This window comes from Cervus elaphus, chromosome 19, assembly GCF_910594005.1.
Source record: "Cervus elaphus chromosome 19, mCerEla1.1, whole genome shotgun sequence".
NCBI classification, from domain to species: domain Eukaryota; kingdom Metazoa; phylum Chordata; class Mammalia; order Artiodactyla; family Cervidae; genus Cervus; species Cervus elaphus.
This window is the reverse complement of record NC_057833.1, coordinates 72,434,153-72,459,918: the sequence shown is the minus strand read 5'-3', so window position 1 is coordinate 72,459,918 and position 25,766 is coordinate 72,434,153. Positions and strand designations below refer to the sequence as shown.

Genomic DNA, 25,766 nt, shown 5'->3' with positions numbered 1-25,766 from the left:
GACGAAGAAGGATATTATGTAATAACCAAGGGATCAATCCAAGAAGAAGGTATAACAATTATAAATATATATGCACCCAAAATAGGAGCACCTAAACACATAAAGCAAATATTGAGAGACATAAAGGGAGAAATTAACAGTAACACAATAATAGTAGGGGACTTCAACACCCCACTTGCATCAATGGATAGATTGTCCAGACAGAAAATTACTGAAGAAACACAGGCCTTAAATGACATTAGATTAAATGGAATTAATAAATATATATGCATAGAACAATTCACCTAGCAGAATACATATTCTTTTCAAGTGCACATGGAACATTCTCCAAGATAGATTATATTCTAGGCCATAGTACAAGTTTCATTAGCTTAAGAAAGCTGAAATCATATCAAGCATGTTTTTCCATCACAAAACTATGAGAGTAGAAATCAACTACAAGGCAAAAAGCTGCAAAAAAACATAAACATGTGGAGGTTAAACAATATGCTACTAAATAATGAATCACTTAAGAAGTCAAGGAAGAAGTTGGGAAATACACGGAGACAAGTGAAAATGAAAACATAATGATCCAAGATCTATGGGATGCATCAAAAGCAACTCTTAGAGGGAAGTATATAGCCGTAGAGGTCTACCTCAGGAAACATGAAAATTCTCAAATAAGCAAACTAACTTACACCTACAGGAACTAGAAAAAACTAACAAAATCCAAAGTAGAAGGAAAGCAATCATTAAAAATCAGAGCAGAAATAAATGTAATAGAGGTTTAAAAAACAATAGAAAAAATCAGTGAAATTAAGAGCTGGTTCTTTGACAAGATAAAGAAAATTGGTAAACCTTTAACTGGACTCATCAAGAATAAAAAGAGAAGGTGGAAATAAAATCAGAAGCAAAAAAGAGGTTACAACTGATATCACGGAAATAACAAAGAATTATAAGGGATTACTTTGAAAAACTATATGCTAATAAAATGCATAATGTAGAAGAAATGGAAAAATCTCTAGAAATATATAATCTCCCAAGAATGAACCAGAAAGAAACAGAAAATATGTAGAAACTAATTACCACTAATGAAATTGAATCAGTAATTTAAAAGTTCCCAGCAAACAAAATTCCAGGGCCATATGGCTTTGCAGGTGAATTCTATCAAACATTTAGAGAAGAGTTAACACCTATCATTCTCAAACTATTAAAAACAAAATCAGAGGAAGGAATGCTTCCAGACTCACTGGATGAGGCCAGCATTACCCTGATTCTAAAACCAGAGAGAGATATCATGCAAAAAAAGAAAATCATAGTCCAATATCACTGATGAACATAGATGCAAAAATCCTCATTATAATATTAGCAAAATGAACCCAACAATATATTAAAAGGATGATATGCTGTGATTGAGAGGGATTTATGCCAGGGAAACAATGATAGTATAACATCTGCAGTTTAATCAGTGTGATACACCCTATTAACAAATTTAACAATAAAAATAATGTTGTTGGCCAAAGTTTTGTGCGTTTTCTTCTGTAAGATGGCTCTGCTAGTTCTTAGTTGTCTTTAACTTCATTCAAAAGAATTTTGTTAGGTTGTATTGTGACAGCTGACATATCAGCATACATTTAGAAAACATTAAAATTGGTGAATTTTTGTGTAGCCATTTTAATATTGAAGCTGGAAGAAAAAAAGCAACATTTTCAGCCTGTTATATGTTATTATTTCAAGAAAGGTAAAACACAACCGAAACACACAAAAAAAGATTTGTGCAGTATATGGAGAATGAATGCTTTTGAACTGTGGTGCTGGAGAAGACTCTTGAGAGTCCCTTGAATAGCAAGGAGATCAAATCAGTCAATTCTAAAGGAAATCAACTGTGAATATTCATTGAAAGGACAGATGCTGAAGCTGAAGCTCTAGTATTTTGGCCACCTGATGTGAAAAGCTGACTCACTGAAAAAGACCCTGATGCTGGGAAAAATTGAGGGCAAAAGGGAGAAGGGGGTGACAGAGGATGAGATGGTTGGATGGCATCACTGACTCATTGGATATGAGTTTGAGCAAACTCAGGGAGATAGTGATTGACAGAGAAACCTGGCATGCTGCAGTTCATGGGGTCAAAAGAGTTTGACACAACCTAGTGACTGAACAACAACAGAAGAGTATGTGGCATTTCTATGTACTACAATGAACTATCAGAGAAATTAAGGAAATAACCCCATTTGCAGTCTCATCAAAAAGAATGAAACACCTAAAAATAAATCTAATTAAGGAGGTAAAAACCTATACTCAGAAAATTATAACACACTAATGAAAGAAATTGAAGATGATAGACAGATGGAGAGATATACTGTATTCATGGATTGGAAGAATTAATATTGGTAAAATGACCGTACTGCACAAGACAATCTACAAATTTAGTGTAATCCCTATCAAAATACCCAAGGAATTTTTCACAGAGCGAGAACAACTAAATTTAAAATTTGTATGGAAACAGAGAAGACTTGGAATTATCAAAAGAAGCTTGAGGAAAAAAGAACAGAGCTGGATATATCACTCTTCCTGACTTCAGGTTATACTACAGAGCTACAGTAATCAAAACAGTATGGAACTGATACAGGAACAGACACATAAATCAATGGAATAGATTACAAAGCCTAGAAATAAACACATGCACTTAGGGTCAATTAATACAGTACTTTGGCCACCTCATGTGAAGAGTTGACTCATTGGAGAAGACCCTGATTCTGGGAGGGATTGGGGGCAGGAGGAGAAGGGGGCGACAGAGGATGAGATGGCTGGATGGCATCACCGACTCGATGGGCATGAGTTTGAGTAAACTCCAGGAGTTGGTGATGGACAGGGAGGCCTGGCATGCTGCGATTCATGGGGTCGCAAAGAGTCGGACACGACTGAGCGACTGAACTGAACTGAACTGAACTGAATACATGACAAAGGAGGCAAGAAGATGCTATGAAGAAAGGACAGTCTCTTCAATAAGTGATGTTGGGAGAACTAGACAGCTGCATATAAAAAAATGAAATCAGCATTTTTCTCATACCATATACAAAAATAAACTCAAAGTGAATAAAAGACCTAAATGTAAGACCTAAAACCACGAAGCTTCTAGAAGAAAAATAGGCAGAACACCCTTTGACATAAAATGCAACAATATTTATTTTTTGGATCTGTCTCCTAAAGCAAAGGAGATAAAAGCAAAGTAAGCAAAAGGGGATTAAGAGGTATAAACTACTATGCATAAACTAAGTAAACTACAAGGATATATTGTATAACACAGGGAAGAGAGCCAATATTTTATAATAACTTTAATGGAGTATAATCTATAAAAGTTTTGAATCACTATGTTGTACATCTGAAATGAACATATTTTAAATCATTTCAATTAAAAATAATATAGAAAATTAGGGTGAATGATAAAAATTCATATCCCTCAAATGGTAGTATTAGGAGGTGAGGTTTTGGGAGATGCTTAGGTCATGCCCTTGGAACCTTCACCAATGGGCTTAGTGCCCTTTAAGAGAGGCTCCAGAGAGATCCAGAGACTCTTTCATCCTATGAGGATGGGCACGAGGGCACTGGCTATGAACTAGGAAGGCCCTCACCAGAAGGCAACTGTGCTGGCATCTTGATCTTAGACTTTTCAGCCTCCAGAAGTGTATGCAGTACATTTCTGTTTATAACTAAACAATAAAATAAAATATGTTTTTTGAATGGATTGTTCTATAGATATCTATTAGATGTAATTGTTTTATAGTGTTGTTGAAATCTGTTTCCTTACAGAGCTTGTCTTTGTCCCATCCTGTATTGAAAATGGTATATTGATGTTTCTAACTGTTATTATTGAATTGTCTAATTGCTCATTCATGTCTTTTAATTTTGTTTCATGTATTCTCAGGATCAGTTGTTAGGTACATATGTATATAATTGTTATATCTTATCAACGAATTGACTCCTTTATCAACATTGAAAATCCTTTCTTTGTCTCTATTAACAACTTTTGTGTTGAAGACCATTTTGTCTGATATTGGTAAAGCCATTCCAGTTCTTGTTTGGCTACTATTTACAAGATAAACATTTTTTCAACTTTTCACTTTTAGTCTGTTTGTCCCTTTGAATTTAAGAATGCCTCTTGTATATTGCATATAATACATAAAAATTCCATTAACACAATTTCTACCTTTAAATTGTGATATGTAATGCATTTACATTTAGTGCAGTTTTGATAGTTTCAGTAGCTCAGTCATATCCGCCTCTTTGCAACCCCATGGACTGCAGCACGTTAGGCCTCCCTGTCCATCACCAACTCCCAGAGTTTACTCAAACTCATGTCCATTAAGTTGGTGATGCCATCCAACCATCTCATCCTCTGTCATCCCCTTCTCCCACCTTTGATCTTTCCCAGCATCAGAGCCTTTTCCAATGAATCTGGTGGCCAAAGTATTGGAGTTTCAGCTTCAGCATCAGTCTTTCCAATGAATATTCAGGACTGATGCCCTTTAGGATGGACTGGTTGGATCTCCTTGCAGTCAAAGGGACTCTCAAGAGTCTTCTCCAACACCACAGTTCAAAAGCATCAATTCTTCAGCACTCAGCTTTCTTTGTAGTCCACCTCTCACATCCATACATGACTACTGGAAAAACCATAGCTTTAACTAGACGGACCTTTGTTGGCAAAGTAACATCTCTGCTTTTTAATAAACTGTCTAGGTTGGTCATAACTTTTCTTCCAAGGAGCAAGCGTTTTTTAATTTCATGGCTGCAGTCACCATCTGCAGTGAAGGTGATATTTATTCCTGCCATTTTGTTAATTGTTTTCTTAATGTCTGTCTTTTTTTTGGTATTCTGTCTTCTGTTAATGTCTTCTTTTGTGTTAAATAGATATTTTCTAGCGTGCTCTTTTATTTTCCTTGTCATTTCTTTTACTATTTTTTGCTAGTCATATTCTTAGGGGTTGCCTAGGGCTTCTTCTTACTGTAATAGTTTATAACAATTTAGCTTGGATTAATATCAATTTAATTTCAGTAGTATATAAAAACTTTGCTTAGTATATTTCCATATTCCCCCTTCCACTTCATACTGTTATTGTCTTACAAAGTACATCTTTTTACTTTCTGTGCAGATCAGCACAGATATAATTATTGACTTTTGCAGTTATCTTTCATTTCAGATAGGAGAAAAAGTTATAAACAAAGATCATACTTATATTATCTTTTTTACTTCTGTAGTTACCTTTTCTAGTGTTCTTTATTTATTCACCTGAATTTGAAGTACTATCTAGTGAATATCATTTCATTTTAGCCTGAAGAACTCCTTTTAGTATTTTTTATAGGGCAAGTTTTCTAGTGACAATCTTTCAATTTTGTTATCTGAGAATATCTTAATTTTTTATTTCCTTTTGAAGGATAACTTTACTAGAAATAGAATTCTTGTTTGGCAGTCTTTTTCTTTTATAATTTTGAATTTGTCATCTCACAATTTTCTAGCCTGAAAGGTTTCTGATGAGAAATGGGCTTTTTTTTTAATTGAGGATAGCTTTTGCATGGTAAGTTGCTTCTTTTGCAGATTGTCTTTGTATTTTGATAGTTTGATTATGATTTGTACAGGTGTAGCTATCTTGGAGTTTGTCCTTAGAGTTTATTGAACTTCTTGGATTTGTTACATTTAAATCAAATACAGCATGTTTTTTACCATCATCTCTTCAAATATTTATTGTACCCCTTTCTCTTCTCTCGTTCTGAGGATTTTATTATGCACATGTTGGTGTGGTTGATAGTGTCCCTGAGATGATTCTTTTTTGTGTGATAAAGACTTTGTTCAAAGGGACTACTACACTGGGGCTTTGCAGTAGGGGAGAGAGATTGTCTTCTGCTCCTGTCTTCATTTTTATTCCTCCATTCCTTAGATTTGAAAATTTCAGTTGACCTGTCTTCAGGTTTACCAATTATTTCTTGCCTGCTCAAATATGCTATTGAATCCTTCTAATGAATATATCATTTTCAGTTATTATACTTTTCAGCTCCAGAATTTTTATATAATTCCTGTTTGTAATTTTTGTGTCTTTATTAGTAGTCTCTCCTTGATCAGACATCATTGTCATACTTTCCTTAAGTCCCTTATACCTGGTTTCCTTTATTTCTTTAACATTTTAAAATAGATCGTATATAGTCTTTGTCTCATGTGTCCAACATCAGGGCTTGCTCAGGGGTAGTTTCTGTTGATTGCTCTTTTTTTTTTTTTTTTTTCTGTTGATTGCTCTTTTCCCCATGTATAGGCATATTCTCTTGTTTTTGTTTTTGTGTGTGTGTGTCTTATAATGATTTGTTGAAAACTGAATGTTTAAGTGGGTTTTCCTGGTGGCTCCAGATGGTAAAGAATCTGCCTGCAATGTGGGAGACATGGGTTTAATCCCTGGGTTGGGAAGACCCTCTGGAGAAGGGAATGGCTACTCACTCTGGTATTCTTGCCTGGAGAATTCCATGAACAGAGGAGCCTGGCGGGCTGCAGTCCTTGGGGTTGCAAAGAGTTGGACATGACACTGAGCGACTTTCACTTTCACAGTGTATATATGTATGCCAGGTGACACAAGCTGCTCTGAAAATTCAAGTCTGGGATATTTGGTGGTGCTACTTTCTATGGCAGTTTTCATTTGTTTGTTTCATGACTTTCCTGAACTAACTCTGTAAAGTCCATGTTGTTTGTCATGTATTCACATGAAGTCTTGATTTGGCTAGCTTAGTGGTCAGCTCACGTTTGGGCAGAGACTTCCTTAGATGTCGGGAACCAACAAGTGTCCTATTCTTTCCTGAAGGGCTCTGTGTGTATGTGTGTATCAGGGGCATGCTTCAACATGTAATCAGACAGTTTAAAGCTCTGTGTTAGCCTGTACCTTCTGCTTGTGCAGAGCCTCAAAGTCAGCTAAATGTGAGCACTTGCGGCTATCTTGGGTCTTTCCTAGGCGTTCATTCACACAGGCTGGATATGAGCACTACCTTCTGTATACAATGTCACCTCTGCATCTTCAGGAATATACTGGAGCTTTTCAAATCCCATATAGCGGGCCTACTCCCCAGCTTTTCTTCTTAAGCCTTTTGGGTTAATTGTTGCCCCAGCAGTTGTACACTGTCTCAGGTAGTTATAGGATTAAACAATTGCCTCTAATTGTTTTGACATATATCTCTGAGGAAAATGCTTTTCTCACTGGGCAAGCTCTGACTTAGGTCAAAGAGAGCCTTGCACCTGGAGCCCATTAGCTATGTCCAATAATGACAGTTCTCTGGGAATAAGGCTTTGAAGGAATTCCAGCCCTGTTCTGTCCGCTTCTGTGGCTGACAGGCTGCTGATTTTCACTATGATTGTGGGCTGTTGGGTCTCAAGACTCCTATAGAGTTGAAGTGGAGGTTAGGGGAAATGGTGAGATTAGGGCAAGCTAAAACACCAAGTTTGGTATTCTTGAGAATCAACCATTTTTCTTTAGCTCATGCTCCCCAACTTGTGGCAAACCTCAGGTTGCTGCTGCTAAGTCGCTTCAGTTGTGTCTGACTCTGTGCAACCCCATAGATGGCAGCCCGTCAGGCTCCTCTGTCCACAGGATTCTCTAGGCAAGAATACTGGAGTGGGTTGCCATTTCCTTCTCCAAAACCTCGGGTTAAACTCTCAGATTTCTGAAAAAGTTGAATCTGACAGTTGTGTTTTTTTTTTTTTTGTACTTTCATTGCATTTACTGAAGAGTTAATTTTTGGGGGAGGTCTTTCCTTTCCTATTTTCATGAACATCACTCTTTCACTTTTATTCTTTAAAGAATCTTTTCTTGTATGTTGAATTTTATGTTAGCATTATTTTCTTTCAGCACATTAGAAATTTCTTTCCACTGAGTCTGGGTTTTATTTTTGTTGTTCAGAAGTCAGTAGTCAATGTAGCTGCTATTTCTCCAGATGTAATCTGCACATTTCCCATTGCTTTTAGAGGATTTTCTCATTGGCCTTAGGTTTATGTAGTTTGATTAAGTTCCATGCATGACACCCTGCCCCCCACCCCCAACCATGTTGCCTTCTTGTATCTGTTATGGCATGATGTCTTCATAAGTCTGGAACATTCACTGCTGTTATCTTCAGATTTGGCTTCTGTCTTATCTTCTCTCTCTTGGCTTTCTGGGACTCCAGTCGTGTTTTTCACCATGTGTGCTCAGGCCCTGTCGTTTAGATTTCTCAGATTCTGGTCTGCTCATGCTTTCATTTGAATATTTGCTTCTGATATAGTTTCCAGTTACCAGTTCTCCTTTTAGTAGCACCTAATCTACTTTAAATCCCATTCATGATTTAAAAAATTTTTAGTTCTAGATTAAAAAAGAAGATCGAAACTGAGTTACTTTTTATAGCTTCTAATCTCTCATTTGTGTTTTTGACCATAGCAAGTGTAGTGTCTTTTCCTTGTTTTTTTGTTTTTTTCCTATTTTTCAAGTGTAGTAAAATACACAGTTTAGTGCTATTATATACATTTATCATGTTGTGGGACCATCACCTCCATCCATCTTCATAAATTTTTTGATCTTGTAAAACTGAAAGTCTGTACCTAATAAATAAGAATTCCCATTCCCCTTCTCTCTCAGCCCTTGCAACCACCTTTGATTTGTTCTACTTTCTGTCTCTCTGATTTATGAGATACTTTAAGGTACCTCATGTAAGTAGAATCATATAGTATTTATCTTTTTGTGACTGAATTGTTTTACTTAGCATAATGTTTTCAAGGTTCATCCAATGTAGCATGTGCCAGAAATTCCATCTCTTTTTAAGGGTGAATAATATTCCATTGTATGTATATATCATATTTGCTTATCTGTTTAAAATGTCAATGAACACTTGGGTTGCTGCCACATTTTAGCCTTTGTGAATAATACTGCTATGACTATAGATGTACAGATATATCTTCAAGACCTATTTTCACTTATTTGGGATATATATCCAGAAGTGGAATTGCTGGATCAAACGGTAATTTTACATTTACATTTTTGAGGAACTGGCACTCTTCTACAGAACGTAGTGTTTCTTTGTTGTAGTAAAAACATATATAAAATTTACATTTGAAATGTATAGTTCTGTGATTTAAGTACATTCACATTGCTATGCAGTTATCGCCACCATCCTTCTCTAGAACATTTTTCATCTTGCAAAACTGAAAAGAAAGAAAGTGAAGTCGCTCAGTCATGTCCAACTCTTTGTGACCCCATGGATTGTAGCCTACCAGGCTCCTCCATCCATGGAATTTTCCAGGCAAGAGTACTGGAGTGGGTTGCCGTTTCCTTCTCCAGGGTATCTTCCTGACCCAGGGATCGAACTCAGGTCTCCCTCATTGCAGGCAGATGAGACACCAGGGAAGCCCTCTGTCCCTATTCAACAGTAATCTCCTCTTCCAGTCCCCTGGAAACTGCCATCCTACTTTCTGTCTCTATGAATTTGACTTGTTTAGGTACCTCAAAAGTGGAATCAAAGAGTTTTGTCCTTTTGTGACTGGCTTATTTCACTTAGCCAGTGAATGTCTTCAAGGTTCAAACATTTCGTAGCATATGTCAGATTTTCCTTCCTTTTTAAGACTGAATAATATTCCATTTTATCGGTAAACTACCATTTGTTTATCCATTCATTTTATAACAAACACCTGGTTTGCTTCTGCCTTTTGACTATAGTGAATAATACCATTAACCGTGGTTGTAAAGTATCTGTTTAAGTCCCTGCTTTCACTTCTTGTGGAGAAGGAAATGGCAACCCACTCCAGTATTCTTGCCTGGAAAATCCCATGGATGGAGGAGCCTGGTAGGCTACAGTCCATGGGGTCTCAAAGTGTTGGACACAACTGAGTGACTTCATACTTTTTTTTTCTTCTCTTCACTTCTTTTGGGCATATTTCCATATTTCCAGAAATGGAGTTGTTGGATTATGTGATAATTATGTGTTGAATTTTTTGAGGAACTGTTATAGCATTTTCCACTGCAGTGGTAGCAGTTTACATTCTCATCAACAGTGTATAGGGTTCCATTGTCTCCACATCCTCACCATCTCGTTATTTTCTGTTTTTTTGATTATCCTAGTGGGCATGCAGTGACATCTCACCATGGCTTTGATCCGCATTTCTCTTATGATGAATAGTGTTGTACGTCTTCTTGTATGCTTATTGACCCTTGATATATCTTCTTTAGAGAAATGTCTGTTCAAGTCTTTTTCCCATTTTTTCACGGGGCTGTTTGTTTTTACATTATTGCAAGGGTAGGTTTTTAGAATCTGTGTTGGATAATTCTGACTTCTCATGTCTTTGTGGGTCTGTTTTTGTTTCCTGTGATTTATGTTGTTCTTGCTCATGGTGTGTAATTTCTTTGCATGTGCTAGACATTGTATTTGCAGAATTATTTTGAGGAATAATTTGAGACCTAGGATGATTGTATTATTTTTGGACAGGCTTTCTTTTGTTATTGCTAAGGTTCTTCATACTTTTTTTTTAGCAACTTATTTATTTTTTTAGCTGTACCACACAGCATGTGTGTTCTAGTTCCCCAACCACTCCCCACTGCATTGGAAGTATGGAGTCTTAACCACGGAACCACCAGGGGAGTCCCTAAGGCTCCTTACTCTTAAAGAAGTCACCCTAATCCCAGTGCAGGCCTGATGCCAACCAGGTGAGCAAAACAAGGCACCAGTACATGAGAGGGCCGGCTTGCTTTTCAGGACTTTTCCACCTTAGGGTTTATCCCTTTGTGCTTCCAGCACAAGTTGAAGGCTGGTTTCTCAGTACCTGTAGCCCCTGATTTCTGGATTATTTCAGGTAACTTCAGCATCCATAATAAAACTCCCAGTGAGGAGGGAGGCTCAAGAGGGAGGGGATATAAATATAATTATGACTGATTTGTATTGATGCATGGCAGAGACCACCACAACACTGTAAAGAAATTATCCTCCAATAAAAAGAAATGTTAACCCCTCCCCCCAAAAAAATAATCCCTTCCAAATATCAGGACCTTACACAGAGCATCACTTCCCCTTCGTGTAACCGTCCACTGTGGGTGTTCCTTGCCAGGGATCAGCTTTCCTCCACATGGTGACTGGGGCCTGGCTCTGGCTGCTCTGGTTTTGCTTCTGCTAGGTTGATAGCACCGTCTAGGGCCTGAACTTTCTTTTTGTCCGACTGGCAGATGGGGAGCATGGTGCGGAGGACACACAATATGCTTCTCACCCATGTTGGCCTGGACATGACATGGAGGGTAACTGTAGATGTTTCACTGGGGAGAGCTAGTCATGTGGCCTGCTTCATTGCAGGTATCAAGGTGGACAAAGTGTTGTCCATGGTTAGCAGCTGCATGTCTGTTTGGTGGACACTCACCTCTGCTTCAGTCCTTCTGCTTGGCCCTGAAGCATCTGTGCATATTCTTCTTTTCCAGCTGTATTACACTCATCTTCTCCAGGGAGATACTCAAAGCCAGATACGGCTCTTGAGGTTCAGTGACTGAGCTAACATACAGGTTTTCTGCTGCTAACACTGTACCATAATGGAGCCAAACCATTGACAATTACTATGGGAAAAAACCTCCCGTTTGAAAGGGGGGAACTGGAAGATAAAATCAGTCCTTGGTCCAATGCACGAGTGACCCCCTGTCAGCAGATATCATGAAGGTGTCTGTCAAGGACTATGAGGCAGAGGCCACCAGGAACTCACCTGGCATCTGCGATGGAACAGTTGGGACCATGCACCATGGGGAACTGTGAGGTATCAAAGTGAGGGTGGCAGCAAGAATCTGTTATAGGATTTGGGCTTTGGGTGCTTTGGGGAGAGTCCAGGAGAGGAGGGTGCTGTCAGTAAGCAGGGACATTTTATCCATGAATGTCTTAACAAATCTAAGGCAGAGTGACCTAGGGCGAGGCTCAGGAAGCTGCCCTCCCTCCCCAGTGTTGGCTGCGGGAGGCCATGGGCGGTGTTTTGGGGCATGGCCAAGGTTCCTGTTTGGGGTATGCTCTGATGTGATGATGGCGTGCTCTTGTCTTGATCCGTTCTGCTTCTGCTGTGGCCTCATCTGATTCTCTTACCTCTCCCAGGAGTGTCCTCCCAGACTGCTTGCCCTGACCTCAGAAGGCTTTTCCTTGTCCTTGTCCTCTGCAGGCGCAGTACCTGGAGCCTTGGGGAAGATCTCTTCCTTGAGGGGTGGGATCTGCCCAGGGTTCAGAGCTTGCTTCTGCTTGTGGAATTTGGAGGCTGGGGATGGTTTTACAACAGTCACTGACTTTCTTTGGCTCGTGCTTCTTTGGCAGTAGAATTCCCCCCAGTTCTCGTAGCTTCTGATCTGACTGCCTTCCATGTGCCAGTCCCTACACCCTGAATTCTTTCTTAGCTGTGCCCCTCTGGCCTGGTTATTATCTTTGCTTTCTTGTGCCTATGTCTTTCTGCTCGTGACTGTGGGTGGGAGAGGAACCCTCCTGTCTGATCTGTGTGTACCGTGGAGCCCTCTGATTGACCAAGGAGGACATGTGTCTCAAAACAGTTTCAGTCTTATGTCTTACTCTTGGGGTGCAGAGGGGGAGGCTTTTCCCACAAGGTGAGGCCCAGGTTTCCCAACTTGTCTCGGGGTGCTTTCCTGTCTCTCTCACAAGTCAGCCAGTTTTCCTAAGCTCTTCTCTTCTGTGATGCCTGTTTTGGCAGAGCGAGTGACGGTCACCCAACCTGCTGGCAGTCCTTTTCCCTCTGTCCCTGAGTGGAGGCTGTGTGTGAGTGTGGTCTGCCTTCAGATGGCTACTGCTCTGCAGCACGTAAAATAGGGCTTCCTCATCTCCAGCTGCCTGACCCCCATTTTTATTACAGCATCACCCCTTTTCAAAGAAGCCAGTTGCATCCTAATTCATCTCTGTTGAAATATGTATTTAATGAGAGAGATTTTAAAAGAGGAAAATCTCAGATTTAAACTCTTTCTTTGGGGATTATTTGAGCCATTTTCTGTTCTCTGCTTCTGCACTACTTGGATGTGAAGCCATATGTTCGTGGCGATTTTCTAGGCAGACATTATAAGGGCACACTGTTGGTATTTCATCTTTTTCTTGCGTTTAGCTGTATTCACATTGGGAAATCAAGACATTTCTGATTTCTTATGAGAAGAAAAAATTAGACGTTTCAGTTTTGGGACTAAATTGGGATATAAATAAGATAAATAAAATCAGTGAAGAAAACCACTTTGAAACCAAGCTGCAGTGGTGTCGGAGACGCACAGGGCACCCTCCCCCTTCTCTCTGGTGGGCACCCTCCCCCTACTGCCCCCCACCCCCACCCCTCACCCCTGCTCTGAGTCTGTCTCTGTTTTGCAGAAAGGGGCATGTTAGTACCTGGCCTGTGTTCTCTTGGGAGCTTCTCTTGTGGAGGCGAAATGAGATGACTGATGTGCACGCATGTTCAATAGTGAAACTCTCTGGGTGGAAAAGGCATTATTATTTCATCCTGAAGTACTTTTGGGGGTAAATAATTTATTGGCAAACTAAGTTCATCCTCTGAGGCCAAGCGCGCCTACCATAATATACCCAATCCAGCCTTGGAAATTTACAGCACCTCAGAGTGAGGAGGGCAGCGGGCCTGTCCTTCTGTGACTTTTATTGAATTGGGTGCTTTTCCAGGGATTTCTGAGCTCTATTCACAATTGTCCTTAAGCAAATAAGAAATAGTCCAGAGTAGTGATGCTTCATTCAGAGTGCAGCTTTCAACTATCTGTGGTACGACACAGTTAATAATCGCCCACAAGACTTTGTGTCCTGGACTGGTAGTTTGAGTTTTCATGGAATTTTAAACAGATGAGATTTTGTAACAGAGCCATGTTTCTTACTGACGCCTTCCATAACCCCTTATGATTAAACTGTTGCTGAATTTCCTAGACTTGATAGATTACCTCATTAATTAAACAGACAAATAGTGAAATAGGTTATGTTGCTTACTGAGAAATTGCTAATCATGAGGTAGCTCTACTTCTGTAGGTCCACTTAGGAAATTGAGACTTTTCATTTAATGGTCTTTTCAAATTCATGTATTACCATGTGATAAGCATGGAGATTGACGTTGACAGAGGTGTGTGTGTTTGTTGCTCAGTTGTGTCCAACTTTTTGCAGGCTCTTCTGTCCATGGAATTCTCCAGTCAAGAATACTGGAGTGGGTTGCCATTCCTTTCCCCTGGGGGATCTTCCTGACCCAGGGATCGAACCCTGGTCTTCTGCATTGCAGGAAGATTGTTTACTGTCTGAGCCACCAGGGAAGCTTGACAGAGGTGTAGTAGTTATTTTATCTCAGGGCACTGGGGTGGCATGTGGACCACAGGTCCCCACAGGGGCTGTGACCTTGGCTCCCGCCACCTCACTTCCCTACTTCTTGGAGTTCCTGAAGCTGGACTCTGGCCCCTGGGGACACAGCACTCTCTCCCTGGCACGCTTGGCTCTGAGGGGCTTCTTGCTCTTAGATACACCCCAAACCGTGCCGGTCATTTCTCTTTTTTTTGCTCTGGGCAGCACTGCAGCTTCTGGGCACAGCTTCTCCTGGGTGGATGGGACAGCCTGAGAACTGGTGGAGTATCCCCACTGTGAAGCACTCTGTGACTAGGCCTCTAGGGTCTCTCCCATCTGGCGGGGCTGAGGCCATGTTCTCTCAGACGTGTAAGAGGAGCCTGGCTGTCAGCCCTGTCCTTCAGACCCAGGAGGAAACACCTGGAGCTGGGGTTGTGGGGTCAGTTTGGTGAGGCCAGGGTTCTTGGCCAAGACTGTCTGCCTGTGGTCAGATCTGAGTCAGGTGGGTGTACCCTCCAGACAGGCCCGGCTTGGTTGGGTTCCACCAAGGGCGAGGCCCTGCACTGTCATCCGCAGCATCCATTAGGCAAAGCACTGAGGGGAATGCTGAGCTGGAAGCGGGTCTCGAGCCCGTACTGAACAGAGGATTAAATTTCACACTGAGGCAAGGGCTCTCTGGTGAGTGGTCGCGGGGATCTCAGTTACCCCCACCTCCCATTAGGCTCAGGCTCAGGACCGTCGCCATAGGCCTGTTGCTTTGCCCATGAAGGCCAGCCAACCTGAGACCCCAAGCCCCTTGTCGGGCCCCCAGCACCTACAGGACGGCAATGGAACCTGTGTCTATGGACGTTCAAGGCTCTTGGAGACCCTTTCAGGGGTTCGTGAGGTCAAAACTGTGTTCATAAGGGGAGTTCCTTTCTCACAGTGTTGACATCTGAGCTGATGGCAGAAAAGTGAGGGCAGGCACACTGCTGGCGCCTGAGCGGCCTTGAGGCCAGGCCCTGGGCTCTCAGTGACCGAGTCCTTCAGCACTGCCGCTGCCTCCAGAGAGCCGCTTATACACAGAGCAGTGTCCTTAATGAAGCAGTAAGATTTATTAATCTAACGAAGTCTTGACTCTTGAGCTCACGTCTTTTACATGTTTGGAGAGACAGACTGGGGGTTTGCATAACGTGTGTCTGCAAATGGAATCACAACAACTGTTTCGAGGAAAAGCACTGGTGCTTTTTTTGGGTGGATAGCTGAACTGCTCGTGGAACACTGTTTTTGCTTTAAAGAATAACTGACAGACAAACCATGGTTATGCAGATTTGTGTTTTTGGCAGACAATGTCTGAAAATTTAACTAAGTGAGACTGTGACTTCAAAGGAAATAACTGCCGGTATTTGTCGCAACTGACAAAATTTGAGTTTTCAGGCAAAAATTAGAATTTTGAAAACTTGTGTCTGACTTAGTGAGCTCGACAGCTTCCCAATACTTAAAGATGTTTCTGATGAACTCAGTGGTGATGTTAACAAATGTGATTGTTTGGCATTTTATACTGAAATGTGTTAATGAAGACCCTGTAACTCAGTGAGCCAGTATTTGCCTAATGCATGATGCCACGCCAGCCATGCATGGGTGAAGTATATGTTTAGGGTGCAAGATTGATAAAGAATGAGTTTTACTGTGAATAAAAGTTTATTGATGGGGTTCAAATTCCATGTTGCAAAGTAGCTTTTAAGAAATGACCACTTGCCAAGTTTCGATGTCATATTGAAGAATATCTGTGATGATCTGATAAGCCTATGTAAATACTCCTGTTTTCAGGCACATGTCTGGGTGAGGATGGGCTTTTTTCACATATTTTAATCAAAACAGCATTTCACAACAGATTGAATACAGAAGCAGGTGTGGCAATCCAACTGTCTTCTATTAATCCTGACATTAAATAGTTCCAGAAATGCTTCTCACTAATTTATTTTGGTTTGGAAAATATAGTTATTTTTATTAAAAACTGTTGTTTTTGTTATTATGTAATGGGCTTATTATTCATTGTAAATGAATTACCGAGTAAATAATTTTCAAATCTCTGTGCTAATTTCAAGGAAATATCAATAATCAATAGAATCCATTTAAAAAATAGGGCCTTCCTGGTAGCTCAGATGGTAAAGAATCTGCCTGCAATGCAGGATACCCAGGTTTGATCGCTGGGTCGGGAAGAGCCCCTGGAGAGGGCATGGCTACCGACTCCAGTATTCTTGCTTGGAGAATCCCATGCACAGAGGAGCCTGGCAGGCTACAAGGGGTCCTGAGTCCCAAAAACTTGAGAACCGCCGGTGTGGTGTTGTCGGGAACTGTGGTGCCTGCATGGAAACGCAGCTGTGCCTCGGAGGTGATAGCTGTTACCAAGCGCCGAGTCAGAGAGAAGGCAGAGTTCTCCGTTTGTTTGTTTTTAGGTGAATGCTAATAGGAAAGTGGGTTCAACTGGAAGATTGACACTGGAAAGAAACTAAGAGATTCAACTTTCATATTATAAATAATTTCAGAAATTGACATCAGAATTTGATTTTCAAGACAAAAGCCCTACAAAAGCAACCAACTGAGCCAAGTTTATTTGTGAAATAAGGAAATAAAGGCTTTCTTCTCTAACAGAAAAAAGACAAAAGCCCTACAGGCGCTTCTGCTCTGTGATGGGAAATCTGTCTCCCCAGGGGATTCAGTTACACACAGCATTTATTAGCACCAGCATTTCTAGTGGGGTATACACCTCTGTGCTGCATACTAGGAGGGAGACCAAAGGTATTATAGATAGTTTTTTTTCTGGTGCTAAAGGACTTATTTCTCCAGTAATTTATGAGGGAGAGAGGGTGGGTAGGACAAGTTTTTAGCTGAAAGCTGTGTGAGAAGATCAAGGATAGAGGAGGTAGGAAAGTCGTGCCTGGCTGCAGCCACTGCTCTGCAGAGGGTCTGGGTGACTGAGGAAGAGGGAATGACCCTGGGTCTGGCGGCTTAGGTCCCCTGGACAGAGTGCACATCTCACTGCCTGGTGTCAGGAAGGAAGCTGTTGGCTGGCTCCCTTGTGGTTCCTGGGTGCCAGTAGTGGAACAAAGGTGGAGAAGCGTGCCACCCAGTCACCGGGTGGTCATCGCTGCTGGGGGCAGTGCCTGGGGTGTGGAGGTGTTCTGTGCTCACCCTGGCTCTGCCTCAACACCTCTCCCTGGGTAATGACTCTGGGCTGCTCTTAGTGGAAAGAACAGTAACGCTTCTTCTAATGAAAATTGGGGAGTAGGGAATTCTGATTAATTGCATTTCCCTTCCAGTTCCCAGAACATCAGAAAAAAATTTTAAACCCTAAGATTAAGTTTCTAATTTATTATCTAGAACATGTTAAACATGATTGAATCTTTCTAAAAAGACAGGATTTTGCAGGGCCTCAGGGCATCATTGACCATAGATTTAATACTATTCCCGGGTTTCTGAGAAATCTTACCTGGTTCAGCTCTCCCATCTCAGAGCAGAAGTGCCTCCTGGGAGTACCGTCACTGTCACAAGTGGCTCCTGTCCCCAGATCCTTGCTGGAGAAATGAAGTCCGAAACCTGGTCTCCTGTCCCCAATATGATAAGCCCTACGTGCCCTTGAGCTCTCTTCTTCTTTTTTTTTTTTTTGCCTCAAACTACTTTTTATTTGCAACTACATGATTTTATGCAATTCTTCTAAACAACGACATAAAATAGATTTCCATGTATATAAATAACTTACATACTTTCCATAAAGTAAATGCTCAAAGGTGCTAGAACAGATCATCCACTCCTACAGTATCCTCATAAGCAACAGAGCTGATGCACAATATATAAATACTCAAGTTTAATATTAAAAACTCAGGCACTTGACTAACTTTTATGAAGTTTCTCAAACTATATCAATATATCTAAAGTGCATATATATTTTTAAGAAAAGATTATTCTTAATAACTTCTCTATAAAAATAAGTTTGATGGTTTAGCCCATCTAACTTTACTACTTTAAGTATGAACTTTTAATATGTAGTCAGGCTTATTCTACCTTCTCTCAACATAACACCAACAGACAAAAGCAGCTAGTGAGGTGCTAACATGTGAGGATTAATCCAGTGATTGCGGTCACAATGCATTCCAGGAGGAGGTACCCATGTTACTGGAATTGGGCGATATGGTTTATTCTTCCGTCCCTGATTTGGATAACCAAATGGAATGGGAGGAGGGTAGTGACTTTGATTGCCATTCCCTCGATACATCATTGGCTTTTTTCTGGGCAACGGGTGCCACATTGGAAGAGGTGGGAATATCAATTCTGAAATCTGGTATACAGGGCTGGGGGTCGCAGCCACAGAATTCGGTTTCACTTCCACTTCCTTACATGTTTCTTCATCTGAAGAAGAGGATCCTGAATGATAATCAGAGGTAACCTTATCAAGGGCCCTGGTAACTTTCTTGGAAATCTCATCCTTGTTCTCATCCTCATTTTCAAAACTGGCAACAATAAATGCATTATTTTTCTCTCCATACCTACAGCACACCTCACACGGGTCCACCCAGAGAGTTAGTTCCTTTGGCAAGCCTAGGTCACTGTACAAGATGCAGCTGTTCTCACAGGCTTTCAGGACATCAGGATCAACCCTCTGAAACTTATTGACACGAATGCATCTGTAGGCTTGTCCTTTTGATGGTTTTTCTGGATACCAGTGATTTTTATATTTTTCTTGAAGTATTAGGGTCAATTTCTCAGCAAACCTCTCGACCGCTTCTTTTTTCAATTTATCATGCTTTCGAACTAGTCTTGTGAAAAAGAAGACTACAGCAGCAATTTCGTTCTTCATTTTCCCCGCCTTAGCGGACTGGCGCTTGGTGGTAATGAGCGCTGCAAGCCTCGTCCGGTCTGTGAGGCTCCCGCGTCGTCGGGCGGCCAAGCGCGCGCTGAGAGGGCGGGCTGGCTAGCGCGCGCGAGCTAGCGAACGCGGCCCAGAAGCGACGCGCGGGGGGCTCGCGGGCCGGAAGAGGGGCGGGGCGATCCCATGAGCTCTCTTAATGCCTGTGTCTTGCTCTGGAAACTGAGTGTCACTGGGGTGGGTGTTTAGTGACCAATAGGAAGATGGGTGTATGGTCGAGATCTCTGCCAGAGTTGAGTGGAGGGAGGGCACCTTGAACTTTGGCTCACTTTCTGAATGCCGTCATCACCTCTCACTGGTTTAAAGTCACTTGCAGGAGTCTCAACCCCCTTGTCCACCTGCCCTTCTCCCAGCGCATGTGCATGTGCACATGCACACACATGTGCGTGCACACACACACACACGCACACAGGCATGGTCTCCAGAATGAAGGAATAAGGAGTAATGACAATGTGGGAAATGACCTGAAATTGTTGGCCTTCAGGTCACTTGGAAGAGCCCTGGCCACCCCTGCCCAGAGACGTAGTGTCGAATTCCTCAGAGACATAGATGAGGCGATCTGTGCCCGTCTTAGTTCCCTCTGACATTTTTCATTTCCTTGGTGCCTGGAGATTTTCCTCCATTTGTGGGCCATATCTGAGTTGCTCCATGGAGCGCAGGGCTGTGGCACTTGATATTAATGAGCTGGCTGGTCTTTAAATAGCACAGCTCCTAGAAACAGAATCACCTGTTTTACAGCCTGGGTTTGAAGACGATTGTTCAGAGAGGATTCTGAATGGCTGCTTGAGCATCAGAGAGACAGTCAAGTGCTCCTCACTGTGCCTCTACTGTGAGGCCAGACTGGCTGCGGGCACACACGCCACACCAAGGATGTTTCCTCTAGGCCTGGCCGGATCATCCCTCACGATGCATTATACTCAGGTTGCATCAGGATGAAGAACGGCCAAGCCAGAATCTCCTTGATTATCGGAAACTTAGTCATTTGTTCTCTGAGTCAGCTTGATGGCGTGTAATGTTCACATCACACTCTGCTGGGGCCAGGCCAGGAACCAGCACGCTCGCCAGCGTTTCAGCAATGAGCTAATCACTCCCACATTCCTAGCCAAGCGCTCCACTGGAATTAATACTGTCACTGCAGCAAACCAGAGTCCTCACAAAGGTTGCTCTTTCTTTCCCCATGTCATATGCTGGCATGTGCTTTCATCACGTGAGCCCTAAGCCCCTTCTCCTTCAGAAGGCCTTTCCAGGCTGAGGCTCTGAGATGTGCTGCTAGGAATTCAGCCCAACAGATTGTTTACTGAAAACACAGGGGTGCATCTTCCTTTAATCCAAGGAGCCTATGATCCACTTTGGCTGGGGCATGGCGCACAAACTCATGTGTCCTTGGGACCATAGGGGTGTCAGCCACATGGCATTGGCGAAGAGCAGAAGGATGTGGGGCTTTGGGGAGGCAGGCATTTCAGGGGGATGGAAGAAGGCCTGGGGGAGGACGGGCGTCTCAGCTGCTTCCTGGAGATGGCAGGATGTGGGCAGGTGTGGTGGGTGGGCAGTGGGCGACCTCTGTCCTGCTTCACTCCTACACTTCTGGGTTCTAACTATTAGGACAGAAAAAAGTGTCTCCACACCTGCTGGGGCGGAGCTTGTGAGACGACAGGGAGCCCCCAGGGAGGGCACCTAGGCAGGGTGGGCACCTGGTGCACAGGGTCGGGGTGACCGAGAGTGTGGGTGTTGTCCACCCCCAGCCACTTCTGCTGCCACTGGGCGGACGGGAAGGTGCCCTTTGCAGGGCGTGGAGGTGAACTTATGTTGCTTGTCTGATAAAGTCACAGCGACCGGCTCTTTCTTGGTCTTTCTTATAAGATACTGTCAGTGGGGAAACAATCTCCGTGATTTTTGAAAAGCCTTTATTATGATAAGGGGAAAAAGTGACAACAATGAGATCAATAGAGAGGGTATTCTCAAAAAGTCTGTGCCGGAGCAGGAATTCAGAAAGGTGTGTAGACGATTGTTTGTGGCTCTTTGGTCTTCCTGTGCGACCACACATCCTCCTCTTCCTCTGATGGACATTCGGGTATTCCCAGTTTGGGGCTATTAAGAATAAAGCTTCTCCGACTATTCTTACAGGTTTCTGCAGGCCAACATAGACATACATTTCTCTTGCATATGTACCCGAAGTGGAATTGTTGTGTCGTAGGGTTGGTGTCTGTTTATTTTTAGTAGATAATTGCCAGTTTTTCAAAGTGGTTGAGCTGGTTTGCAAGCTATCCGACGATGCCTGAGAATTAAGTTGCTCTGCACCCTCAACACTCCAGTACTCTTGCCTGGAAAATCCCATGGATGGAGGAGCCTGGTGGGCTGCAGTCCATGGGGTCGTGAAGAGTCGGACACGACTGAGCGACTTCACTTTCACTTTTCACTTTCATGCATTGGAGGAGGAAATGGCAACCCATTCCAGTGTTCTTGCCTGGAGAATCCCAGGGACGGGGGAGCCTGGTGGGCTGCCATCTGTGGGGTCGCACAGAGTCGGACATGACTGAAGTGACTTAGCAGCAGCAGCACCCTGAACAACACTTGCAGGTTTCTGTCTCTTTAATGTTGGCCTTTCTGAAGTTGTTTGGTGGTACCTTGTACTTTTAATCTGTATTTTCCTGATCGCTGATAACATGTGCCTTTTCCCCACACCAACAAACAGTTCTGTAACAGCAGTTGTGTGTCCTACAGTTCAGCTCAATTATGACAGCATCTACTTGGAGACGGCATCCGATTCCACAGGCTCAGGGCTGAGTGTCAGCAGGCTCTCCCTGTCCCCTTTCAGACACCAGTCATAAGTCCAGGTTATCACCTGTGCTTCTGACCGACTGGCTACAAACCGGAGGTGCCCATGACTCCCTCCTTGGGCCTGATTAACTTGCTAGGGTGACTCACAGAACTCAGAGAAACATCTACTTACATTGCCAGTTGTTGTCAAGGCTACAAAGGAGCTGTCAGATAGAAGATTTGTAGGGTGCAGAGGGCCTTGAAGCGCCCCTGCTCTCTGGTCCACCACAGTCCCCTCAGTGCCACGTGCTCACCCACCCGGATGCTCTCCAAAGCCAAAAGCGCAGCCTTTTGGATTTCTGTGGAGGCTTCGTTACCTAGGCGCAGTTCAGTGAATCATCAGCCATTGGTGACTGATTGAACTCAGTGTCCAGCCCCTCTCCCCTCCCCAGAAGGGTCCAGCTCCCTAACCATGTGGGTGGTTCCCCAGGCCATCAGCTCCCATCCCTGGATTATCTGGGGACTTTCTCAAAGTCATTTCATTAACATGGCAAAAGGTGCCCTTGTCCTTCTTTCACTTCAGGAAATTCCCAGGGCTGTAGGAGCTCTTTGCCAGGAACAGGGATGAAGACCAAATATATCTTTCTTGTTCTAAATCATAGTATCACAGCTGAGAACACTGGCACTTCCTTGTCACTGTTGTTCATTGGAAGGTCCTCTTTTGCAAAGTGCTTGCTGAAGTCTCCTGTCCATTTTTGATTTGTTTTCTCTCTCTTTTTTTAAGTTGTAGTAGTTTTTGTACATCCTGGAGACAAATTCTTTGTTTAAAATATACAGCGCAGACATCTTACTATTTGGGTAGCCTGTCTTTCACTCTTTTAGTGATGTCTTTTGAGAAATAGAAATTCTTATTCAGTTTATCTATTAACATTTAAATCAGTTTTTTCTTATAAAATTTATTGAGAAATGATACACATAAAATACACTACATCCATTTAAGGTGTATAGCTGGGTGACTTTTGACAGCTGTGCACAACTGTGAGACAGGAACTTTCCATCACCCCGGAAGATTCCTTCTGTCCATGTACTGTCCATTCCCTGCTCTTCCTCTGGGTTGTGGGAAAGCACAGAGATACTTTTTGTCTTTTTAGAGTAGTTTGTATTCTTTATTAATGTAATCATACACATTAATACACATTATATATTACACATATGATACAATTAATGTAATCATATACATGTACTCTTTTCTGTCTGGCTTCTTTCACTCGGCATGATAATTCTGAGGTTCATTTTGTGTTGTGGGTATCAGCACAGTACTGAATAGCAATGGTGAGAGTGGACAGCCTTAGTTTGTTGCTGGTCTTAGGAGGAAAGTATTTAGTATTTTACCTTTAGATCTGAAGTTAGCTGTAGGCTTTTAGTAGGTGGGCTTCCCTTGTGACTCAGCTGGTATAGAATCTGCCTGCAATGCAGGAGACCTGGGTTCAATCCCTGGGTTGGAAAGATCCCCTGGAGAAGGGAAAGGCTACCCACTTCAGTATTCTGGCCTGGAGAAGTCCCTGGACTGTATAGTCCATGGGGTTGCAAAGAGTCAGACACGACTGAGCGACTTTCACTTCTTAGTAGCCTGAGAGATTTCCGGTCCCTGGTTTGTTTAGAATTTTTATCATCAGTGGGTCCTGAATTTTGTCAAAGGTGTTTTTGCATTTATTTTAAATGCAAAATTTATTTATTTGAGATGATCATCTGGTTTTTCTCCTTTATTCTGTCAATATGGTGAATTATACTACATGATAAATGTTAAACAAGCTTTGCATTCTTGGGATAAACCTCATTTGGTTGTGATGTTTTTTCCTTTTAAAATATTTCTGGATTTGATTTGAGAATGTTTTAAAGATTGTAGTGTCCAGTTACGTGAGGGATAGTGATCTGTACATTTTTTCTTATAATGTCTGGTTTTGGTATCAAGATAATATTGGCCTTTAAAATGAATTTGAAGTGTTCTCTCCTGTTTACTGGAAGAGTCTGTGTATAATTAATACTATTTCCTTCATAAATGTTTGGTAGACTTTACTAGTGTGGCCCTCTAATCTTAGAGTTTTTAACTGGGAATTCGGTTTATGTCATCAGTGTGCCCTATACAGGTTATCTGTTTCTTTTTGAATGAACTTTGGTAGTTGCTGTCTTTCAAGGAATTTTACCAGTTATTTAAGTTGAATTTGTTGCCTAAAGTAGTTCAGGAAGGTCTCTTATTATTCTTTTATTGTCTAAAGGATCTGTAGAGATAGTTCCTCTGTTACTTGTGATATTGATGATTTATACTCTTTATTATTATTTTTATCTTGATTGTTCTAACTGTGAGTTTCTACACATTTATACATTTTGTTGATCTACCCAAAGAACCAGCTTTTAGCTTAGATACTTTTCTCCCTACCTTTTAAAAACACTGTTGATTTCTGCTCGTTATTTCTTTCAACTTATGTTGGGTTTACTTTGCTCTCTCTCTCTCTTTTTTAGCTCCTTGAGATGGACTCTAAGACCATTGTTTAAAAACCTCTAGTTTGTCCCCGATTTTGAGAATGGCTTTCCTGGGTTCTTGACCAAAATGCTTATAGGCCCCTGTCTCCTCAGCCTTGAACATTCCAGTTGGAAGATTTTGAGCTCCTGCCACACACTGATGGGTGCAAAGTCTGGCAGATGACTTGGTGGGAGGTGGATTGTATATGTACTGCAGGCCCCTTTCCTGTAATGTGACTTGGCCCTCTAAACATGTGACAACAAGGGGAGAAATGTCAGTCTTGCTGGCCCAGTTCCCTGGCATTTTGCGTAGTCTCAGACTTAGCAGTTGTCCTGTGGGGAGAACAGATCTTGTGTTGGACACTCCTTTAGTTTCCAGTCTGTTGCAAGCCTTGAGGCTGCAGAAAAGCAAGGCCGATTTTTCTTTCCTCCTGTAGAATCCCTTGCTTGGACCAAGCCTGATTCTTAGCCAGTGTTCAGAATTAGCAGCTTATTTTTAGCATATCTAGAAGGACTCTTCCTTGGAGGAATTTTAATTCATATAGTCTTCATTGCTTTGATGGTTTTAGAAATACAGTTGTTGAAACTTACCATTAAAAAAAAATCTTGTTCCATTGATAGTGTTGGCCTCCTCTGACCACAACTGTGTGATAGAAGGCAGAATTCTCCATCCCCTCTGAATAATTTACATACAATCAAATGCATCTATTTAAGTGAACAGATGAATAAATTTTGACATATGTATATTCCTTGTAACTACCACCACAGTGAAGAACATCATCCCCAAAGATTCTGGTGCCCCTTTCCATTCAGATCTTACTGCTTATGTGATTCACTTTTTCCAGAATTTCCTGTGAATGGAATCACACAGTATTCACACTGGCTTCTTTTTTGTCTGTTTTCTTTCTTTCAATATCTGTGCATTTGAGATTAATCCATGCTGTGTAAATCTGTTTTACTTCTGTTATGGTTGAGTACTATTCCATTGTATGACATCTTTATTTTTTTTGCATACGGACAGACATTTGGATTGTTTACAGCTTTTGGCTGTTATAGGCAGAGTTGTTATGTGTATTTGTGTGGTTGTCTTTGTGTGAGAATTTGTTATCATTTCTTTTGTGTAAGTATCTGGGAGTGGAGTGACTGGGTGGAATGATAAGTTCTATGGAAATGCTTTCACAAGAATCTACCTATTTTCCAAAGGTGTTAGGTAATTCTACATTCCTTGGAGCCACACATGACCGTTCCAGTTTACTGTCACTTCTGGCAATACTTGTTATTGCCAG

The 25,766-nt window shown here is 41.9% G+C and overlaps 2 protein-coding genes across 7 annotated transcripts in view; one reads left to right on the top strand and one right to left on the bottom strand.

Annotated features, from left to right (window-relative positions):
- The window catches only part of PCBP3 (poly(rC) binding protein 3), a 222,884-nt gene that overhangs the window by 18,943 nt on the left and 178,175 nt on the right, over window positions 1–25,766 (top strand). The gene's annotated exons all lie outside the window — the stretch shown is intronic.
- Window positions 17,932–19,273, bottom strand: LOC122675955 (protein BTG3). Its single transcript, XM_043875188.1, has one exon. It carries the CDS (start codon window positions 19,132–19,134, stop codon window positions 18,376–18,378), a length of 759 nt encoding a protein of 252 aa, XP_043731123.1. The 5' UTR covers window positions 19,135–19,273; the 3' UTR covers window positions 17,932–18,375.

Excerpts from the sequence above, each read along its gene's own strand:
- LOC122675955 (XM_043875188.1), bottom strand. The coding sequence starts at position 19,134 with ATGAAGAACGAAATTGCTGCTGTAGTCTTCTTTTTCACAAGACTAGTT.